Genomic DNA, 16,407 nt, shown 5'->3' on the forward strand with positions numbered 1-16,407 from the left:
AACCTCAATCTTGTGACCAAGTCAGAAAGATTTCAGCATGTGGCTCAGTGTGCCTTGAGTTTATTAAAGAGGCAGGAAAAGGGAAATGGAATACTCTCAAGTAGGTCCTCTCAGAGAAGAGAGGAACAGCGTGCCTCACCTGCACTCCAGTTTTATTGGGGATTCCAGAGAAGTTTCCAGGGAGTTCCACCTCTTGACTTTTGCCTGACAACAGGATGATATCAGACCTGAAATTCCCCACTGCATGATAACTTTAGGTCATTTTGGCCCATGCTAACAGGTTCTAATTGGTGTTTTTTTTTTTTTTTTTTTTCCTTCTCTTGGTACTGGGGATTGAACCCAAAGGTGAGCCCACAGTCTAGTCTCCATTCCTTTTAATTTTTTTAATTTTGAGACAGGGTCTAGCTACATTGCAGAGTTTGGCCTCAAACTTGCAATCCTCCTGCCTTAACCTCCCTAGTTGCAGGGATTGCAGGCATGCACCACCATGCCAGGATCTAATTGTATTCTTAACCATACATTCTTAAGGATTTTATAGTTGGGAGGAATTATTCTTATCTCTGGAGTTTTGAGATCTGGTCTGTGAACAGGGGCACAAAAGTTTTCAGGGTAACTTGGGTTCCTCTTAGTGACATTATGCTGGCCTGCATTTCTCATGCAAACAACAGGTAGTTCGCTGAGGAATGTGACAAATGCTTTTCACTTAAGTCAGGCAGGGCTGAAGGTAAATTGCTTCTTGGAAAAGAAAGCATCTGGGTGCTCAGCCCAGTGGGCCCATTTTATGGAATTATTCCCTTAACCTCGTGTTCCCACCACACGCATCTCTCTATCCCTTATCACTATGAACAGTAGGTTATTTCTAATGAACTGTGAATTTTTTAAATGAAGATACTTCCTATATTAACACCAGAACTTTTCACGTTGACTGAGCAGCTTTATTTGTTTCTTTGAAAATTACATTACAAATTTTGATCTTTGGGTTCTGCTTTTACTTAATTCCTTTGCGGAAGGGCGCAGGGGACTGTGGTAAACGCGGTTCTTGGAAAGACTCCGCCTTAGATCGGGTTAAGGTTATAGGACTCTCCACCAATTTGTTTAGAGACTTAGGGTTCTCGTATTCTCCCTACCCTCATTTCTTCTTAAGCTTGTTCTGTGCCAGATACAGCACAGACTTCTTTATCACAGCTGTCAGTCTCATTTTTACAGCCATGAAAAGTGCTGCTCAAGTTCAGGGATTTGCCTTAGGTAGCTCTGGGATTCTAAGTCAGCGCCCTTTCGTCCTTATCAGCGGTCCCCTACAACCCCGCGCCTCCACGGGCGGTTCCTCGCTCCATCCTGGCCACCTGGGATGGTGCGGGTGTGTAGGGTACTCGGGCCTGGACCGGGAGTCATGGCTCTGGCACCAAGTTCCACGCCGGGAACTCGCCCTGCAACCAATCTGGCTTTTCCCATCCCCCAGCCTGGAGGCCGCGGAGACCGGGGAGACCACAGAGCTGCGAGCCCAGAGCGTCGCCACCTGGCCGCCGCGCGTGACGCTGCGTCGGGGGCGGGGCCTGCTGGAGGCTCGGGGAGAGGAGGGAGAAGCCGGCAAGGGGAGGGCTGCCTGTCCTTGCAGCGCCCCACGGTGGCCGCGGCCGGAAGCGGTCTCGTCGGCCCTGCGGCGCTGGAGACCTGACGCACAGAGCTCGAGAGCGAGATCGAGAGAGAAAGGGGCAGAAATGGCGGCTCCGCTCGGCTCCCGCTGAGGAGGGTGAAGCCGGCGGAGGGTCTGTGCTGCCGGCTTGCAGCATCGTCCTCGCCTCCTGCTGCCTGCCTTCTCACGCCGCTTTCCCTTCCTCTGCCCTGCTCTCGCCTGTCTTCGTCTGCGCTCCGGAGAGTTCGAGCCGGCTCGTCTCTCCCGGCCCGGCTCGGCTCCGCTGGCCCTGACTGCCCGGCCGGCGGGCCGGCCTTCCTCTGCTCTCCCGGGCGCGGCGAGTGCCTCGTCCTCCTGGCTGGACCATGGTGAACACCCGGAAGAGCTCTCTGCGCCTTCTCGGGTCCAAGTCTCCGGGGCCCGGGCCTGGGCCTGGGGCCGGAGCAGAGCCTGGGGCGACCGGAGGCAGCAGCCATTTCATCTCCTCTCGGACCCGCTCCTCCAAGACCCGCGCTGCCAGCTGCCCCGCCGCCAAGGCCGGGGGAAGCAGTGGCGCCGGCGTCGCTCTGGATGAGGCCCGGGTAAGAGCGCGGCGGCCCGCGTCCGGAGGCTGGCGAGCGCCGGCCGGGCCGCCCGGGCTTTGTCTGGCCGGGTTGGGGGCAGAAAGCCTCCAGCGGAGGCGGCCCGGGCGGCTAGAGACAAGGTGTGCGGGTGCGGGTGCCGTGGAGGCTGACACCGGTAGAAGGGCCTCGACTCTAGCCCTTTTGCTTTGCTGGCCCGGTTCTTTTGTGTAAAGAACAGCACTTGAGTCCGGCGAGAGGGCTTTGGAGGTCCTTTTCGGGGTATTAGAACGATCTGCTCTCCATGCCCTTGTCCTGTCTTAGAGGGGGGTTCTAGAGGGAAGCGAGAGCGAAGGGCCGGAGTCCCTGAGTGGAAGGGTTGGGGAAGAGAAGTGAAAGTTTTTTGCGGTGTCAAACCCTTTTTGAAAGTGTGTCAACTGCCGCTGTCTAACTCCAGCTTACTCTTGAGTTTGGGGGTGGTTCAAGTTGGTGAGGAAGTGAGCAGAGCTCCAGTTGGCAGCCGGGCAGGGATGCTGAAAAAAGTTTTGTAGCTGCTCCGACACCAACTTTAAAAACAAAATCAACGCTATCGGCTCTCCAGACAGGAGAGATCAAACAGGATACTGTTGCTGGAGCCAGCAAGCTAGCCAACCAAGGTTCTAGTAGGAACCGGAGCTTTCAGGTTGCAAAAAGACGTATGTCGAAAGAAACATGTTTAATGGGCACCATCATCCCAAAATTATATGGTTTCTTGGATGTCTACATTTTTGCTAGGAAAATAGTTTACAAAAGGTGAATCAACATCGTCGTTGTCATATTGCAAAAGTGACATTTGAAGAAGCAGATGATGATTCAGTTCTTAAAAAAAAAGATTGAAAGATCTTGAAGTTTTATTACTCACAGTGTGAAGTGCTAAGCTAGCACAGAGATTTATCACTTTAAAGGTATTGACAAGTTTGCTATTATGAGATTGGTTCTGAATTTAGAGACAAGTGAATTACTTCTGTCTAGAAAGAGGCTAATTTACTAAAAGTAATTTGTCTGGAAAATACTTTTTATTTAAAATATTCCTTTAAATTCACACTATTTTGTTGTTGTTATGTAGGGAAAGCAATATTTAAGATTCTCTAGGGACTTAGAAGATTGCAGTTTGTGTTTTTTTCTCTGTGTTTCATACTGTTTTGACACTAGCAATGAATCTGAGTACATACAACAGAAATCTTTTACCATACTGCTATGAAATATATTTTATCTTAGAAAATGGGTTTTTTTTTTTTTTGCTTTTATTTGCTAAAAATCTGGAAAATATTTTAAAAACTTATATAACATACTGTTTTAGGAACTTACAGATCTCTTAGACTGAAATAAGAAAGATAATGAGGAAGTTGTGCAAACTATTTTGAAGACTTGGCTTTTTGTAGAAGCTATTCTAAATACAAGTTTCTTGACTTGCTGTTGCTATCATATTTTCAAATAATTTTAAGAAAAGATTTGTCTTCTAAAGTGCAAATAAATATTGAGAGTAAGCAAAGCATGTAGTTGTATCGCACTATGAATGTCTGGTCTATTAGAGCAGTGGCAGGCTCCTCTGAAGCAATTAGCTCATCTCTCTCAGATCAGTTTGTGGTCCCATTTTTGAATTCATGGATATCATGCTGTCCTTACCCCCTGAGGAATAAGGTGAGGTAATTTGTCAGGCAGCTGTTATAGAGATGTTAAAAGGCAAGGAATCAATAATCTAATGTAGAAATGAACATTTGGTAGCTTTTAAATTGCTAGAAGAATGAAAGCTCTCTCTAGAAGAATACTGATGAAACATTGTTTTAAGAACCCTTTTGAAGTGTTTTAAAAGACCATAAAGAACAGGCTACAGAGGATTGACTTTGAAATACTTATTTTTCAGTTTTAAAAAGATTTGTTATGAGTTTAGATGATGGAATAATTTAATTACTTTCTCTGAAAGGCTTTTTTTTTTCTTTTTGTATTGGGGATTTAACCCAGGGGCACTTAACCACTGAGCCACATCCTCAGCCCATTTTTATTATTTATTTTTTGGTACTGGGGATTGAACCTGGGTCCTTTACCACTAAGCTACATCCCCCACCTTTTTAATTGTTTATTTAGCGACAAAGTCTCTCTAAGTTGCTTAGGGCCTCACTAAGTTGCTGAGGCTGACTTTGAACTTTCGATCCTTCTGCTTCAACCTCCCCAGTTGCTGGGATTACAGGGATTTATTTTTTACTTTGAGACAGGGTCTCGCTGTATTGTTTAGGGCCTTGCTAAGTTGCTGAGTCTGGCCTCAAAGTTTTTATTCTCCTGCCTGAGTTGCTGGGATTACAGGTGTGCAACACTCTGCCTGGCTTGACTTGTATTTGAAACATGGATCTTGCTATGTTACCCATTCTGGTCTCGAACTTGAGAGCTCAATTATACCTCCTGCCTCAGCATCCTGAGTGGCTCAGACTGCAGGCATGTGCCACCATTCCTGCCTTCTCTGAGAGATTTCAGAGACTGTTTAATCTTATATTGTGAGTGATTGGACCTTTAGAAGAGGATAGGTATAATTCTGAATTTATTAGGTTTAGGGATGCAGGTTGTGTATTTCTTGACTCAGTATTCCTGAAGTGGATTGTTTGAGTTAGGTGTTCTTCTCCAATTGACTTTGTTATAGGAATTTAGCACTCCTGTTTCACTCTTTCTGGCATACTTAAAGGCACCCTCTTTGAATATGGGATCTGTAATAGGCATTTGCTTTTGTCTGTAAAATCTTATTTGATGGAGAATGGTGTTTCCCATGTTGTTGCTTTAGAAGATTGAACCTTGAGGACCTCAGTCATGCTAGGCAAATGCTTTATCACTGAATTACGTCCCCAGCTTGAAAACTTTTTTTTTTTTTTGGCACTGGGAATTGAACCCAGGGGCACTTTACCACTGAGCTGTATCCTCAGCCTTTTTTTTTATGTTTTATTTCAGACAGGGTCCTGTTAAGTTGCTGAGGCAGGCCTTGAACTTGCAATCCTGTGTCACCCTCTGGAGTTCTTAGGATTATAGGCATGTGCCACTATACCTAGCAAGACCCTTCTTTTTCGAAGAAGAAATATATTGCTCTTTTTCTGCTTTTGTGCTATATTCTTCACTCTATACTTAATGCTGACTTTTTTCCTTCTTTGCCTCTGTTTTAAAATTATTTTATTTACTATGTCTAGAGACCATTTCTTTTGCTTTTTAGAAAAAAGCCTTATCACCAAGAGCTGTTTGTGGAGTTCTGCCTTTCCTTTAAATGGTGTATGTGTGAGATAGGGAAATAAATATAGGATATGTTCTACGTGTTATTTAAATGATTTTCTTGTGTCCCATTAACTTTCCCTAGGGTTAAAGCTTTTTATTTTTATTATTTTTGACATGAAAAAAGTTAAACCTAATGTATACAATTTGATGAATTTGAAGAAAAGTATATACCTGTGAAACCATCACCACCATGAAGACCACAGACAGGTCTATCACTCCCATAATTTTCCTTCTCCTTCTTTAGTACAATTATTGTTATCATCTTTGGTGGGAAGGCTCTTAATGTAAGATCTACCTTCTAGAAAAAAAAAATTTTTTTTGGTACCACAATTGAACCCAGGGGTGCTTAGTCACTGAACCATATCCTTAGCCCTTTTTTAATTTTTAATTTTGGGTCTCACAAAATTGCTCAGGGCCTGCCTAAGTTGCTGAGACTGGCTTTGAACTTGTGATCCTCCTGCCTCAGCCTCCCAAGCCCCTGGGATTACAGGCGTGCACCTTCTTAGAAAATTTTGTATATATAATACAGTATATGTAGTCTTAGCTGTAGACACTATTCTATATAGTAGATTTCTAAAATTATTTATCTGGCATAAGTGAAATTATTGCCTTTGACTACCACCTCCCCATTTTCTCAAGTTTTCCCCCTTGGCAATCATCCTTCTTTCTACTCTGCTTATATGAGTTTGGCTATTTTTGGTTCCACATATAAATAACATTATAAAATACTTCGTGTGTGTGTGTGTGTGTGTGTGTGTGTGTCTGGCTTAGTTCACTTAGCATAATGTCTTCCATTATGTCCATAATGTCTTCAGATCCATTCATTTTGTCATAAATGTCACGATTTCCTTATTTTTAAAGGCTGAATAATAATCCATTGAACATATTTATATTATTTGTATATATACACTTAAACACACACAGACCCATACACACATTCTTTATCCATTTATCCTTTGTCTGACATTTAGATTGTGTTCATATCTTGGCTTTTGTTTGTAATGCATCAGTGAGTATGGGGGTACAGATATCTTTTTTGAAATTCTGATTTTAGTTCCTTTGGATAAATAAGAGAGATTGCTGGATCTTTTGGTTGTTCTATGTTGATTTTTCTGAGGATCCTACTACTATTTACTGTGGGAGTTGCTCCATTTTGCATTCCCATTGATGTGTACGGAGGTTCCCTTCACATCTTCATTAACCCTTTTTGCCTTTTTTTTTTTTTTTTTTTTGGATTATAGTCATCCTATAAGGTAAGAGGTGATATCTCATTTGGTTTTTTGCTTTGCATTTTTCTTTTTCTTTTTTTGCAGTGCCGAGGATTGAACCCAGGGCCTCATGCTTGTAAGGCAAGCACTCTGCCAGCTGAGCTATATCCCTAGCCCCTGCATTTTTCTTATGATTAGTGAAATAGAGTAGGTTTTCTTGTACCTGGTATCCATTTATATTTCTTATTTTGAGAAATGTCTCTTCAGGCCTCTTGTCTTCCTTTCCCTCCAACCTTGCGATAGTAGAGATTGAACCCAAGGGTGTTCTACCACTGAGCTACATCCCCAGCTTTCTTTTTTATTTTAAGACAGGGTCTTCTTAAGTTGCCCTGGCTGACCTCAAACTGATGATCCTTCTGCCTCAGTCTTTTGAGTAGCTGGAACTACAGGCACCACACCTGACTCGGCCAATAGTCTTTTTTCTTTTTGTACTGGGATTGAACCTAGGTGTACTTTACCACTGAGCTACATCCCACTTCTTTTTATTTTTTGAGATAGGGTCTTGCTGAATTGCTGGGGGTCTCACTAATTGCTGAGGCTGGCCTCAGGCTTGCAATCCTTGTTCCTCAGCCTCTTAATTCTCTGGGTTTATAGGCATGTACCACTGCACCCAGCTTGGCCACTAGTCTTTTAAACCATCCTTTGATAGATTGTTAGGTCATTTATTGCATGTCTCCTAAATACCTCACTATAGCTAAACCCATAACCCCTGGAAATCAGGGATTTCCCAAGGTAGGGTTACCACTTGGTGTCAGAACTGAAGAGTCAACCATTATCTTCACCTGAATGGAGAGTGATCCTGTCTTTTTAAGGAGACATTTCAGAAAAGTGCCATATTAATTTGAATTGTGTTGGGTATTTCTTACAGGCAATATACAGTGAAGTTTTACTTGTTTCATTTTTAATTTCATTTGTGTACACAAAATGCTTATTTCTTTATTTGGATTTTTGATCTCTTAATAGGAATATTATATGCATATATACATATATTTGTAGGTGTGTGTGTGCACACATACATATTTTTGGTACCAGAAATTGAATCCAGGAGCACTTAACCACATCGCAACCCCCTACCTCCTTGCCCCCTCACCCCGCCTTTTTTTTTTTAATTTGAGACAGTTCTTGCTAAGTTGCTTTGGGCCTTGATAGGTTGCTGTGGCTGGCTTTGAACTTACTATCCTCCTGCCTAAGTCTCCTGAGTCGCTGGGATTAACAGGCATGTGTCGTTGCACCTGGAATGGAATATTTGATACTTTTATGTTTCCCTAGAGGGGAAGATTTTGTGAAAAATATGAGTTATTGAGTGAAGGGCAATTGTGATTTTGGGGTAAAAAGTTGTATGGAAGTACAAAGTTGGGGCAAAGACCACATGTGGTATGTTACTGTTAACTTTATCTAAATGTTTAATATTGGTGCTAGAGATTGAATCCAGAGTTTTGCACTTACCAAAGGATGGGCTCTACCACTGAACCTCTTTCCTCTGCTTCTTGAGTTGCTGAGATGACAGGTGTGTACCACTGTGTCCAGCCTTTTTTTTTTTTTTTTTTTTTTTTTTTTGAGGTGGGGCCCTTGCTGTGATGTCCAGGCCAAACTTGAACTCCTGGGCTCAAGGGATCCTCCTGCCTCAGCCTCCCTGTAGCTGGAAATACAGGCACCTGCCACTGCACTTGGCACCCCTACACTCTTTATTACAGAGTAAGTTGTAAGCACTACCAGGGCAGACATTGTATCTTATTTTCCCCCTAACTGCTCTATTCCTAGGACCTAGTCCCATATCTGACACATAATATGCTCAGTAAATATCTGTCAAATGAATGAATGAATAGCATATTGAGGAGCTGACCCATTTCGTGAAAACCGTGATGACAGGACTTTGAGAACAGGATAAATCGGACATAATCCCTACCTTCATGGTATGTATGAGATAAATTATTAGTATGGTAAGTTGGTTCTGGATAGGTGCCAAATGATTAGAGATATAATCTTTTACTCACTGAATGTTTTGGTGGGACTCTTCATTTTGCCTCTTTCTATGAGTGTCTTGCTATATTGCTCAGGATAGCTTTGAGTTAGAACTTGTGGTCCTGCTATCTCAGCCTCCTGTGTAGTGCGGGTTTGTACCACCATTATGTCTAGCTGGTTCATTGTTTTAGGGCTGACATGCTGCAGAAGTTGAGAGGTACCATTCACAATGTAGTTTACGTGAATGCATTCCCTAGAATTGTGCAATATACTGCTTGTATCACATGCTTCTGTGAATCCCCAGTGTGTGGCATGGTTCTTGGGATGAAGCAGCTGGAGAACAAAACATGGTACTTAAGGTCTAGTGTGGGGAAGACACAAAAATGTGTTTTATTAAAAAAAAAAAAAAAAGACTCTTCAAGTCTAATACTTTTACATCTACATTTACTCACATAATTTAATGCCCTTTCTTGGGCTACCTCTTCCACACTCAGTTCTATTTGAGTTTCATAGGGAGCCAGAAGTGCTCTAACATTGTTTTTCTCTAATCATTGTATGTGAAGTTTATACCTATTCTTGCCTTCTTTTAGATCTTTAAGGTTTTTAACACTTCATTTTGTGGCAAATTTAGAATTAGGCGAAAAAATAAAAGGATGTTATTGTAGAAATTGGACAGAAACCTATAGTTAGAGGGAATTACGTGCCAGCCAACTTCCTTGCACATTCTATGGTTGGTGACTTAACTATGATCTGGTTTTGTGGTTAGAGTATATGGAAGAGAATGAATGAAGTAGTCTGAAAGTTTTGGACTTGAATTTAGAAATTATTTTAAAAACTTGTCTATTTGTCAGCCATTGTGTTTTGTTTTTTGGTAGGAACCTAAGTAATTTCAGAAAAATAGAGGAAAATTAAATTTTTCAGATTAATGTTTTCATCTGATATATTACTTAGGCAACTTTTCCCCCTACCAAAGTGGTAAAGACAAGTTACTTACAAAATAAAACTGATCTTTGAAAATATATATATAGAAAGAATAATGTATAATGTATAATATATAATGTATAATGTATATAGAAAGAATAATCCAGCTGGGCACAGTTGCGTTCACCAGTACTAGGGGGAAAAGTATAGTGTGAAACTATTCCCTACTTTATAACTTTGTGGAATGATTAGTCTTTGTTAAGTATGAGCATTATATACTGAAGAATTTTTCCAGTAAGAAATCTCATGTTGAGAGGTTGAGATGGTAACAGAAAATACCAAGTCACGTTACAGAATTTTATTAATGAATATAATGCAATTAATTTATATCCATCTTGAGGAATGATCATGACCATAACTAATATATATTAGGGATTTAGCATATCTGTGATTTATATATCACTGGTGATTGGATGTCTAAGCATTCAGCATAGTTAAAAGCAAAATAACAAATTGAGTGTACCTTTTTCATCAAGATTTGTCTTCTTAGGTTATGGAAACTAGTGGTTAATAGATAGGGTAACCATATGTCCCTGTTAGCCCAGGATAGGTCTGATTTGACTGGCCCAATCACAGCTTATGCTTGTTGTCTCAAAAGAATGATTAGTGCGGTAAATGCTCTGTTTAACATGTTTGGATGATAGGTAACCTGATCCCTATATTGGTTTATGTCATGTATTTTAAGTTTACATAGGTGATACTTAGCTCTAGAAGTTGTTTTATTTTCCATCCATTTAGTGACTGTACATATAGTCACTCCATCTAATTATTGCCTAGTACTTCATAGAGTACAAACTCTAGAAGAAGTTTTATTTTTCATCCATTTAGTGGCTGTGTGTACATATAGTCACTCCATCTAATTACTGCCTAGTACTTCATAGAGTACATCCATTGCATTTTAACTACACACATTCAAGTGATGGTTACCTGGATTGCTTCCAGCTCTCTGCTACTGCAAGTATTGTTACATTTAATACTCTTATATAGTGTCTTTTGTGGATTTGGTTAAGAATTTCTCTGAGAGAGCTATCCAGGAATGGAACAGAGAATACAGGTACTTAAATTTTACCTCCAGATTTGCTGCTTTAGTTCTCTATTCTTAGGAGTAGTGGATGAGAGTTATTGTATTGCCCACATTCCTGATGAGACTTGGCATTATGTAGTTTTTTTTTCTTCTTAACTTTATTTTATTTAGTTTTGGATATGGTGCTAAGGATCGAACCCAGTGCCTCACTCATGCTAGGCAAGTGCTCCACCACTGAGCCACAATCCCAGCCCATGATCTAGCTTTTTAATTGCTTTTCTTTGTTTACTAATGAGATTGAGCAACATTTTAAAAAAAAATTTAATTTTGTTGGTACTGGGGATTGAAACCAGGAGTGCTTTACCACCGAGCTACATCCACCCTTTTTATTTTTTATTTTGAGACAGGGTGTCACTGAGTTGCTGAGGCTGACTTTGAACTTGTGATCCTCCTGCTTCTGCCTCCTGAGTAGCTGTGATCACAGGTTTCACCACCTTTCCTGACTCTGTTGTCATCTTGCATACAGTATTACTGTTCACTTCTTTTTATTTTGTAGGCAATCTAGTCTCTCTTGAAGCTTATATAAATTTTTTTCTTGATTCATACATTTTATTCTATTTCTAGGCATGGACTTTTTCTTCACTTTTTTTTCCCCCCATCTTCGATCTTTCCATCTGTGGTTTTTCATCTTTTTCTTTGATTGTGGTAAATTTATCTTCATAATTTCTGTAAATGTTACTTCTCTCCCTTTTTCATTCCTTCTGGAATTCATTCTGTTCAGATGTTAGCATTTAGAAGAAAATTTTATTCTTAAACTGATAAGTAAGCACATAGTTGTTACTACCTTTGATAGCATGCTGGAGAAATTTGTTGACCGTTACTTGGGCTTTCCTGAAGCTGACTTCTGTTGACCCTTTTGGTGCCCATGTGCTGGCCTACTTGTCAGAGGATAAAATCTTGGTTACTTGATGCAAAGTTCATGTCCTGACAATTTAAGAACACCCTAGCTACTCCAGTGTGTACACTTTGGATGAGCGAGTGTTGTAGTTGTGTACCTGATTATGGAAGGTCAGGGAATCCAATTTAAAAGCAAAACTGCAGTAAAGAGCTACACTTTCTAAATCAGTGACACATAACAAATTGAAATGTTTGCATAGAAACAGTTGTAGAAATGCATTAGACATTTGCACAAATGAGGGAATCAGGCAGCACAAGTTCCTGAGCCTGGGTGGGTTTATGTTAAAAATTTTTATAGTATTTTAAATTTTTAATTATTTTTTTCCAATTTTTACTATTTCCATTCAGTCTCCAAATTTATTACACGGGAGAATTGGGGGGAAGTGATAATTTGCCCAAGGACATTTAATTTTTTAAATGTAACAGTTCAACTGGAAGTGGTGTTTTAAATTGCTATAATCAAGTGACTATTCTCTGCCACACATTGAAGATGAGCGTATGCAAGATCCTTCACCTAGCTCTTTTGAAAAATATTTTATTTTTATTTAAATATTGTGAAGTATGGCAATGCACAAGAAGAAGAAGAGCCTTTCCCTGCTCCAACTCTTCCAGTTCATTGTTTTTAGAGATAACCACCATGTCATGTCCTTCCAGACCATTGCACATGTACATATGGGTTGTTTATATGTATACTTTTAAACAGATATGGAATCATATTCTATATGGTATTTCTGTTTTCAAGACAGGGTGATGTTGTATTACCCAGGCTGGCTTCAAACTCAAGATTTTCCCCTTTAGCCTCCTAAGTTAGCTGAATTTACAGGCATGGGCCACTGAGCCCAGAAATATGCTATTTCTGATAGTTGATTTTCTATTATACTATCATGTACATCCTTTCATAAGTTTCTTCTTAACGGCTTTCTAATATTTCATTGTATTATTACATCATTATTTAGTTAACCTTTATTGGTACACAGATTGTCTTTATGTTTTTGACGTTATAAACAATGTAGCAGGAAATGACCTTTTTTTCTCAGATAAAGTGAGGTTTTTGGGTCAAAGGGTTGTGTACATTTTTTATTTTTATAGATTTTCTTCTACATTGAGGCCAAATAAATTTGTTTTCCACTTTCCTGTACTGTCAGCACTATTTTATTTTATTTTATTTCATTTTTGAATCCTGGGGAATCATACCCAGACCTTGCATGGTGTGCTCTACCTTTACTTCTTATGTGTTTTCCCCGAGGCAGGTTCTCACTAAGTTGCTGAGTCTGGCTTCCCACTCAAAGTCCTCCTGCTTCAGCCTTAAGTATTTGGGATGACAGAGATGAACCACCATGACTGGCTTCAGCACTGTTGAATTTTAATATACTATTATGGCTGGCCTAAATTTTAATATACTGTTATGGCTGACCTATCACTGAATATCTTTAGTATCTCAAAAATAGGTGCTTAATAAATTCTGTTTGTGGAAGGAATGAATCACTGAAGATAATTCATAAACTTACAAAATTATATTACTCCTACAAAGCCTAACAAGTATTTCTTCTTGAGACTGTTATCTACTGTCAGGCTGGGGGTGTAATATTTGTTACTTACACTGCCTCACCTGATTCTTCTGTCTTTGAAGGTAAGTAGTTTCTGAGTCAGTGATAGTGCTGCAGTGGATTGGTTCTAACTTCTGTGGCAGTTTTCAGTATTCATGTCTCTTTTTCATTTTAAGTAATATGTTTTCAGATTAAGAACAAAACTACTTTCCAGAAATATTTATCCGGAAGAAAATTGTATTTTAGATTTTCATAGACTGACTGGTTTTTGTTTTTGTTTTGGTACTGGGGATTTTACTGAGGGGCACTTCACCACTGAGCTACATTTCCAAGCCTTTTTGTTTTTTATTTTGAGACGGAGTCTCACTAAGTTTCTTAGGGTCTTGCTAAATTGTTGAGGCTGACCTTGAACTTGCAATCTTCCTGCCTCAGCCTCCCCAGTCACTGGGATTACAGGTGTGAGCCTCTGTGCCTGATCCTCTTCTATATTTCCAGAGGATTGTTTAGAAATATTAAATTAGTAAGCCTTACTACTGGGATATTTGAGGAAAATTCAGGACATTTTGTGTGCTTGACATTTCATTGCTTTGTAGAATAGTGTTGGCCCTAAGTAAATAAAGAGCAGTAGGAGTTTTGTTTTCTGCTGTCATGGTAACTACTACCTCTGTGCATTCTGTTTAAAATGAAAGAAAAAGAAATTGACTACACTTCTGAGCTTTCTCATTAACGCTGGAGTACTTTAAAAAAAGAGAGAGGAAAAAAAGACTGTTTATTAAGGAAATTGGAAAAGATTGATTGCACCCATACACTTTCTGATGTAACTTGGGGAAAAATGTTACCATTCTGTTTTTTTTTTTTTCCTTTCATTTTTGTCTCATTGAAGATTTTTCTCTCATCTGTTAATTTTTCTTTCTTTCTTTCTTTTTTTTTTTAAGTACTGGGGATTGAACACATTTCCTGAGCTACATTGCCACCCCTTTTTATTTTTATTTTGAGGCAAGGTCTTGTTAAGTTCCTTAGGGCCTAAATTTCTGAGGTTGGCTTTGAACTTGGGATTCTCCTGCCTCAGCCTCCTGAGCTCCTGTGTTTACAGGCGTGGGCCACTGGGTTTACAAGCGTGGGCTACTGTGCCCAGCTTATTTAAAATAAAATAATACTTTATTCTCTTCTATGATTTTTTTCTTTTCTGTTTTTAGGAAACCAGATCATTTAATCATTTATTATATTGCTGTTTTTATTTTTACTTTTCGGTACTGGGATTGAACCCAGGGACGCCTAACCATTCAGCCACATCCTCAGCCTTTTAAATTTTTATCTCAAGACAGGATCTTATTCAATTTTCAGTCTGGCTTTGAGCTGTGATCCTCCTGCCTCAGCCTCCTGAGCCTTATGGATTAACAGGTGTTTGTTACTTTGCCTGGCTCATTATATCATTTAAAAAAATTAAAAAAATATTTTTATTAGTTGTTGATGAACCTTTATTTATTTGTATGTGGTGCTGAGAATTGAACCCTGTGCTTCACACATGCTAGGCAAGTGTTCTACTGAGCCACAGCCCTACCCCTCATTATATCATTTTAAAAAAGAAATTCCTTTTATCTACTTTGTAACTTCTTTAAAATTTTCTTTCTTAATTCTGATATTTCTAAGTCTAACTGTATCTGGAATTGTTACCTGTACTTTCTCACCATTCACTCAGCTTTTTGCAAAAATTGCCATATTAGAAGGATCAGTGTCTTCCTAATTACAAGCACCCCAATTTATCAGATTATTATCATTATTTTTCATTTGTTTTCATTTGTTCTAATTAGTTATACATGACAGTAGAATGCATTTTTGACACACTGTACACCAATGGAGCACTTCTCCTTCCTCTGGCTGAACATGGTGCAGTAGTAGTCATACATGTATGTAGGGTAATGATGTCTGTCTCATTCCACCATCCCTCCCATCCCGAACCCCCCTCACTCCCCTCTGCATGATCCAAAGGTCTTTATTCTACCCCCAACCCCCTTAGTTTTCATTTTGAGATGGGTCTCACTTAAGTTGCTGAGAGGCTCTTTACATTGCTGAGGCTGGCCTTGAACTTCTATTCTCCTGCTTGGGTCTCTGAGTTGCTGGGATTACAGGTATGCACCACCATACCCTACTCTCCCTGCTGTTTTAGTGAGACATTATATTTTTCTCTTGTTTCTATGGTAGACCCTTTGCACATTCCTTTAATGTAGGCATTTTTTAAAGGTTTTGACTTCTACTTTCTTGCTTTTCTTATTCTGTGTATTACCTGTGATTCTTTTGTTACCCTGCTTGGTGTCCATCACTACTCCTACCTCACTTCATCTCCAAGCTGCATTTCCCTCAACCTGATAGACATCTCCCTAGATTTTTGGCTAGATAGTCCAAACTTTTCTTTCCCAAATCAGGCTTCAGGCTTGCTTCAATAACTGTTCTCCAGCTACCCTTAACCACACCCAAAACAACCACCACCACCATCTTTTATATCTGTCTTTATTACCTTTATTTTGAATATGGCTACCTTAATCCCATTATTTTTTGCGGGGAGTGGGAGTTCTGTAGCGGGCGTCTACTGGGTATTGAACTCAGGGGCACTCAACCACTGAGCCACATTCCCAGCCCTATTTTGTATTGTTTTTAGAGACAGGGTCTCACTGAGTTGCTTAGTGCCTTGCTTTTGCTGAGGCTGGCTTTGAACTCAAGATCATCCAGTCTCAGCCTCCCGAGTGGCTAGGGTTACAGGCATGTGCCACCGCCCAGCTCTGCATTCTTGAACCAATTTCTTATTTTCTGTTTTTGTAATTCCTGATGAGACCATCAAGTCTTGAATTAATCTTTTGGTCTACTAATTTACTTATTTACTTGACTCTTATTTTAAAATGCTCTTAAGTTCATTCTTTTTGTCTTTAGATTAAAACCCAAATTCTAAATTTCTGACAAATTTGAATCTGGATGTGATATCTTCCTTGAAAACCAGAGCAATGTAAATTCTTCTCTGTTTCCTTATCCTCAAGTTCTTTTGCTTAATTTATAAGATTTGTGGCAAAATAGTGGTCAATATTTGTGGTAGCTGAAGAGTATGGCTTAAGATACTCTGAGATTAGGGAAAATTATTTTTTCATATTGGAAGAAATTATTTCAGAGGATGAGAGTTGAGGAAAAACATTGAATT

The 16,407-nt window shown here is 39.8% G+C and overlaps 1 protein-coding gene across 1 annotated transcript in view; it reads left to right on the plus strand.

The window, feature by feature from the left end:
* Window positions 1-1,638: 1,638 nt before the first annotated feature.
* The window catches only part of Atad2b (ATPase family AAA domain containing 2B), a 160,867-nt gene continuing 146,098 nt past the window's right edge, over window positions 1,639-16,407 (plus strand). Inside the window, 1 exon segment of the mRNA XM_047522251.1 lies at window positions 1,639-2,214. Within this exon segment, the coding sequence (XP_047378207.1) occupies window positions 1,999-2,214 (216 nt within the window). The 5' untranslated portion in view covers window positions 1,639-1,998.

Source organism: Sciurus carolinensis, chromosome 13 (assembly GCF_902686445.1).
Source record: "Sciurus carolinensis chromosome 13, mSciCar1.2, whole genome shotgun sequence".
NCBI lineage: Eukaryota > Metazoa > Chordata > Mammalia > Rodentia > Sciuridae > Sciurus > Sciurus carolinensis.